This window comes from Arachis stenosperma, chromosome 1 (genome assembly GCF_014773155.1).
Source record: "Arachis stenosperma cultivar V10309 chromosome 1, arast.V10309.gnm1.PFL2, whole genome shotgun sequence".
NCBI classification, from domain to species: Eukaryota; Viridiplantae; Streptophyta; class Magnoliopsida; order Fabales; family Fabaceae; genus Arachis; species Arachis stenosperma.
Window position 1 is genome coordinate 11,881,832 of NC_080377.1, and position 6,945 is coordinate 11,888,776.

At 34.0% G+C, this 6,945-nt stretch overlaps 2 protein-coding genes across 2 annotated transcripts; both read left to right on the plus strand.

The window, feature by feature from the left end:
• On the plus strand, window positions 1-1,089 carry LOC130967676 (cold shock domain-containing protein 3-like). Its single transcript, XM_057892681.1, has one exon. It carries the CDS (start codon window positions 60-62, stop codon window positions 867-869), a length of 810 nt encoding a protein of 269 aa, XP_057748664.1. The 5' UTR covers window positions 1-59; the 3' UTR covers window positions 870-1,089.
• A 2,049-nt stretch (window positions 1,090-3,138) lies between these two features.
• LOC130937347 (thaumatin-like protein 1b) lies at window positions 3,139-6,588 on the plus strand. The gene is made up of 4 exons (XM_057867075.1): window positions 3,139-3,155; window positions 4,052-4,102; window positions 4,929-5,625; window positions 6,318-6,588. Exons 2-4 carry the CDS (start codon window positions 4,054-4,056, stop codon window positions 6,454-6,456), a joined length of 885 nt encoding a protein of 294 aa, XP_057723058.1. The 5' UTR covers window positions 3,139-3,155; window positions 4,052-4,053; the 3' UTR covers window positions 6,457-6,588.
• The last annotated feature ends 357 nt before the right edge of the window (window positions 6,589-6,945 follow it).

Sequence of the window (6,945 nt, forward strand, 5' to 3'; positions counted from 1 at the left end):
TCCAACACTGTTTAGGGTTTGCTCTCACAGAAGAAAAAGAAGAAAAAAAATTTTCTCCGATGGCGGAAGAGAGGTTCACCGGCGTTGTTATGTGGTTCAACAACACCAAGGGCTTCGGCTTCATCAAGCCCGACGATGGCGGCGAAGATCTCTTCGTCCACCAGTCTTCCATCAGATCCGACGGTTACCGCACTCTCCATGAAGGCGATCGCGTCCAGTTCTCCATCGCCACCGGCGACAACCACAAGACCAAGGCCGTTGATGTAACTGCTCCCGATGGCAATCCCCTACACTCTCGTCCCAAGGAATCCGGCGGATCCGGATTTGGCGCCGGATGGAGGCGAAACGGCGGCGCCGGTGGAGGTGGAGGTGGTGCTGCGGGATCAGGTGGCGCCGGGTGCTACCACTGCGGCGAAGTCGGACACCTGGCTAGGGATTGCAACCGGAGCAACAATTCTGGTGGCGCTGGTGGCGGTAGTGGTGGTGCATGTTTTAATTGCGGCGGATTTGGGCATCTCGCTAGGGATTGCTTGCGAGGAAGCGGTGGCGGTAACGGTAATGGTCACGGTGGTGGTGGTGGTGGTGGTGGAGGTGTCGGTGGTGTTTCGTGCTTTAGATGCGGTGGATTTGGTCACATGGCGAGGGACTGTGCTACCGCGAGAACTGGCGGCGGTGCAGGTGGCGGCGCTGGTGGTGGTGGTTGCTATAGGTGCGGTGAGGTTGGTCACTTGGCTAGGGATTGCAGCAATGAAGGTGGAAGGTATGGTGGCGGAGGCGGCGGTGGCAATGGTAATGGTTCTAGAAGCACTTGCTTCAATTGTGGTAAGCCTGGGCATTTTGCAAGGGAGTGCGTTGAAGCCTCTGGTTGAAGTGAAAAGAAAAACATAAAATAAAAAAAAATAAAAAATAGTGATGAATATGGAGCAGAGGGGTTAGTACATTAAAAAGGTTGAATGGTACATAACTCTTTTTGTTTTTCTTTTGGCTACTCTTTTAACAGTTAACCTATTTATTATTGTTATTACTATTGTTATTAGTTTCTTATTAATCTCTTTTTGGCGATGTTTATAGATAGAATCTTAATCTTAATTTTGACTATTAATAAGTACTAGTTCATAGGCAATTTTGCCTTGATTTGTACTTGTTAATTTATATTTTATATTTATGCATTATTGGTGTGTCTTGTCATTAACAGACATGTGTTAATACCTTGTTCTGATTTTATAGTCTGCAATGTTAGGTTGAGTTGTAGAAAAAAAAAAATTATCCTAGTTTTTTTGTGTGAGAAGGGGTTAGCCTTGGCCCAAGAAGGATGTTGATGCCTTGTGGCATAGAGTTCATTGACATTGTTAGTGTAAACTGAAAGGTTTCACCACTTCGGAGTGTAATTTGTAGGTTTGACTGAAATTCATGGGACATTGTGAATGTGAAGTTTTTCCCTTTTATAAGCAGAACGAAAATTTGATATTAGTCCTGGTAGAGTCTTTCTTATGTTGGAATATTAAGGCACTATGACTTTATCTTTTCAAATATGCATGTCTTGTGAAGTTGGATTTGATCACAGGTTATTCATTTATCAATTAGAATAGTTGGATTGAGATTTGTAACAATGGGAGCTTGCATTAACTAACTCAGAAGTCAGAACAGCAGATGAAAAAGATGACTAACTCCATCTGCAATTCTGCGTTACTATTATGTCCAACTCCACTTGATGTTGCCTTTAATCTTAGTGCAGCCATTTGACCTGATATTTAGATTGGATTTAATCCTAGTACTTTGGCAAATATTACCAGTTTCTTATATTTTCAGTTCTGCATTGACATAGAAGTGATTCTCTTCTGATGACCTTTCCTTTGGGTCTTGGGAACTTTTGGTGTTTGGTAACTTCCAATTCTAGATGGTTGTCAATACCAAATAATCTTAGATGGTTTTGGTCATTCGATCGAATTGTTATTACTTGCCCCAAAGAAAATCTGGTTATTTCTGGTGTAGTTGTGTGTATTTTCACAACTAAATAGGATATGCTACAGAGACATCTCTAAGGACACCCTTTTTCATTGAAGATCATATCTGCTTGAAGAATAAGCATCGTTTTTATATGGTGCTATTCACATGAAAATATTTTTGTATAAAGATAAATGGTTAAAATGTTGATATGTGTCAATATTATGTTAAGTAATTTTGTAAAATATGTTAAATCACTTTATTCACCTAACAATTTTGAACTATTATTTTTATATAAAGATATTTTCATATAGTTATCTTTTTGTAGTCTTACGTAAAAGAATCAAATTCTATTTGAAGATAGCCAACTCTGATATAAATTTAGAATCAAAGTTAACTTTTTCATTGGAGAAGTCACAAGTATTTTGATTATTTTTTCATATAACCACTGTATTATGTTCTAACAACCATTGAGAATGTGATGTTCATAGTTCTGATGATAATGCTGGTCAGTTTCTTACTCATCAAAAAAGGTGAATTTTGATGAGGCTAAAAATTAGAATTGGTTCTCAATTGATGGATATATGTGAATTAGTCACCAAAAAAATTGATGGATATATGTGAATTAAAATCCATCAAAAAATAGTTCCTCATAGTAGTATTCATGTTTTTGCCCAATAGACTAATCAAGGGGCATTTAAGTGATGCATCAACTTGCATTAGGATGAGTCATCTAGCTACATGATGATTCTTATGTACAATTGGTTACTTGTGTTAGTAAAAAAATATTAACCTTTCTAATCTCTAACATCCATCTAAAGCTCAATTATTTTAAATAGGATGGAGTAATTTATTGTGGTAGCGTTGAATATTCCTTGAAGCTACAATTGATTATTGATTAATAAATTAATTAAAAAAATATTTGTAATCTTCTTCTACTTAGTTAATATGTTCACTGAGAGCTGCTTTTAGAAGACAAATGGAATCTGATATATTTTTTTAAACAAAAGCTTTTAAGCCAATTATTCTGTTTGAACTTTGAAGTGAAAATAAAACATCTATAATTGCAAAATGCATCGTATTGCATATGGGTTTATGGGATTCATAGTAGGAAGCATGTGATCACAAGTAGCTGACAACTTTTGATGACAGTATCAAGATTCAAGAGGGACAAAAGTCACATTGAAACTACAATACTTTAACCACAAAAAGTACCACTACTACTGCTACTTCCACTGCTCAATCCTAAAGTGACCTCAAATATTTGTTCATAATTGCTCCTTCTGGTTAACTATCGTTCATTCATTCTAAACAGACAATATAGTTCTAAGGGTGAATTAAATATAATTCTTTTAATATTTGGTAAAATTCTACCAAATTTTCTTTGTTTCTTAAAAAAAAATATTTCATCTTATTGCATTAAGTAATATTATATTTAATATGCTTATATTTTGTAAAATATGACACTAAGACATTTATAAATAATATAGGTGATACATTCCCTAAAAGAATATTTACGAGAAATTATAACTTATATCATAGACAGGATTTTATCATTCATGAAAAGAGTGTACGATAAATGACTTAGTGCACCAAGTCCTTTTAACCTAGTACATTTAACACATTATATGTCATTGCGTCTAATTTGAGATATTCATTTTATACCCCTAAATATGGTGTAAAATTGGTAGCTATCCATCCTTAATCCCATTGGACCGCTTTCAATAAGAAGGGTCCACAGTACACTGAACAAAACAACTACTCTTGATTTATTCGAAAAGCCTGATCATCTCCATGTTTTAATATGCATAGGTTCTTTGGATCTGGATCTTATATGCTGAAAGGAAAAAACAGACACACTTTGTCAAACCTAGCTAGAGTATGACGGATAATGCATACATGTGCATTGCATAAACATACCCATATTCTGCCCTTATTCACATGTTCCCCACACAAATATTCTCTCTATATAATACAATACCCCTTTCACTTCACTCATTCATATATAATATATAGAGATTAATACTCCATTCTCATTTCACATTTCACATTTCACATTTCACATTTTATGCTGCATTAGTTCATCAATTTGCTAATTCATTTTCAGCAATGGCAGTTGCTATTCTACTTTTCATCTCACTCTCCCACTTCGTCACAGGTGATTTTTCCATATCATGGCATGTTTTAAACATTTCTAAGTATACATTAATCATTTTATGTTATTCATTTTGGATTCATCATCACTTAATGAATCTTATTCATTTTTATGCAGTTTTAGTTGTCTTAGAAATGACATTCGATCAATTGCGGTTATACATTTATTATACAACAAAATTCACTCATACATACGTGTATATATATATATATATATATATATATATATATATATATAATTGAATGTTAATATAAAAATTGAACTACTAAAACTCAGGTCAAAGTCAGTGGTTCATTGTATATTTCCATGCAACATGAGGTACAACTTAATTATTTTTAGCCACATTAATTTAGTAGAGTATATAGGTGACATTCATGGAGTACATATTAGGGTTACAAAAATGGGTGATAACTAAAAAAAATAGTTAAAATTAATTAAAAATTTATTATTAATTAATAAATACTAAATAAAGTAAGTTTTGGTTTTTTTTTTTGTCCTCTAACACATAGTTATAACCTCTTATGCGTCTATGATTAAGGATACGAAAACCCTTTTAAATTTATACAATTATATTTAATCTTATATACATAAAAATTAATTATTAAATCAATTATTAATATAAAATAATATTAAAATATAATTTGTATTAAAAAAATATAAAATAAAACATATATATATTGATTAATTTGATGAGTAACTAATGCAACATGCATTTTTATTAATTAGTTTTTTTAACGAACACGATGCACATTATAATTGGCTTGAAATATGCAACCTCAAATTAAATGATGAAATCAGAAGTTAGTTAAACATTGTGGTTGTTTTACAGGTGCAAATTCAGCCACATTCAATATTGTAAACAAGTGCAGCTACCCAGTCTGGCCGGGACTTTTGTCCGGCGCCGGAACACCACAACTCTCCACTACCGGATTCGCCCTTCAACCTGGCGAATCTAATGTGGTGTCCATCCCAGCCGGATGGTCCGGCCGTGTATGGGGCCGGACCCTTTGCTCCACAGACTCCGTCGGAAAATTCTCATGTCTCACCGGAGACTGCGGTTCTTCCGCCGTAGAATGTGGTGGCGCCGGCGCCGTACCTCCGGCGACTCTGGCGGAATTCACCCTAAACGGCGCCGGAGGACTAGATTTCTATGACGTGAGCCTGGTTGACGGTTACAACCTCCCGATGATGGTGGTGCCTCACGGCGGCGGAAACTGTACGGCGACGGGATGCGTGGCGGATTTGAATGGTGGGTGTCCATCAGAGCTGAAGGTGAAGGCGGGAAGAGAGGAAGCGCGTAACGAGGGCGTGGCTTGCAAGAGCGCGTGTGAAGCGTTCGGTGATCCGAAGTACTGTTGCAGTGGAGATTACGCGACGCCACAGAGTTGCAAGCCCACTTCGTACTCGCAGTTCTTCAAGAGCGCGTGCCCACGCGCTTATAGCTACGCCTATGACGATGGCACCAGCACCTTCACTTGTGCTTCTGCGGATTATCTCATCACTTTCTGTCCCAAACCTCCCAAAAGGTACTAAAATTCTTGGCATTCATCATTTTGTTACATGTTATTTAATTAACATATCTATATCTTAAATTTTTTTTCCAATCTTAAAAACTAGAGATAAAATTCAACAGCTTTGGCCAAGTAAAGTATGTGATACATATCTAAATTAAATCAACTATATGTGGTATATACTACACTCAGTGACTAGATTAGTTATTAATATAAATTCAAAAATACTATTTATACATTAAAATCAACTACTAAAATCAGTCACTAATATATTTATGTATAAATATATGTAATTTAATTTATTTTTAATGTGTATTTATATTCCAATATGTATTTTATACTTATGACTAGATTTAATAGCTAATTTTATTATATACGTAGCATAGTCGATATAAAATATATGTTAAACATCACATACATACATTTATACAATAGTGACTATTCTTTTATGTACAGGTAATATTCTGTGACATTTTATTTTAAAAATAAATAAATTATCAATTTTGAAAGACTAATTTATTTTTATATATTTTGAACGAATAAACTTAAAATATATTATATTTTAAAAAGTAATGGATATTTTTATATTTTTAATTAGTTAAATTTATGTGTCTTTAAATTAAAAAATTATATATTTATTTATCTTTTTTAATTTTTTTTATGATCAAATAACAACTGAAAATTGACCCAAGGATTAACTGATGCAGTTCAATGAAGGTTGTGAATGGAAAATTTCCAACGGCAGCAGATATCTCTAGAGGCCACAAGCTCAAACATGAATCAGCCACTTACATGACAATAGCTATTACTGCAATTTTAGTTTCAATTTGGTGGAGATTCAATTAAATGAATGTTTAATGAGAAGAACAACCAATGGAACACACCTCATTAGCATGGTGAAATTGAATATTAATTGTACAAGAAAGTAATGTTATTTTTGTAGGTTAAAATTTAATATTTATTAAGAATGTACATTTGAGAGAGAAATTTAAAAATTTTGACATATATATCTCATCTACATACATCTTTTTTAAAAAATGTTTTAATCCGTTACTATCATATTTTGCTATATTATTATTAAATTAATAACAGAAATTAAAAAATGACGGATAAACAAAAGTGAAATATTTAGTGGGCTTCACAAAAGTGTTCAAATAATCAGCCCATAACTTTGCCTTTAACTTATGGGCCGTTTATTTTTTTTTCTGCCACAAACTAGTGTTGTAGTTTTTTCAAAAAAAAAAAAGAAAAGCTATTATATTTGTGTCATTGTGAGATATCATGTTAGTATACTCTTCTCTACGTCAGATGTAGGACCAAACTAAATAGTGTTTT

Bases quoted from the DNA above. Each gene is read 5' to 3' on its own strand.
- LOC130967676 (XM_057892681.1), top strand. From the start codon at position 60: ATGGCGGAAGAGAGGTTCACCGGCGTTGTTATGTGGTTCAACAACACC.
- LOC130937347 (XM_057867075.1), top strand. From the start codon at position 4,054: ATGGCAGTTGCTATTCTACTTTTCATCTCACTCTCCCACTTCGTCACA. The intron at 4,103-4,928 runs GTGATTTTTCCA...GTTGTTTTACAG, and splicing joins ACTCTCCCACTTCGTCACAG to GTGCAAATTCAGCCACATTC. The intron at 5,626-6,317 runs GTACTAAAATTC...TAACTGATGCAG, and splicing joins TGTCCCAAACCTCCCAAAAG to TTCAATGAAGGTTGTGAATG.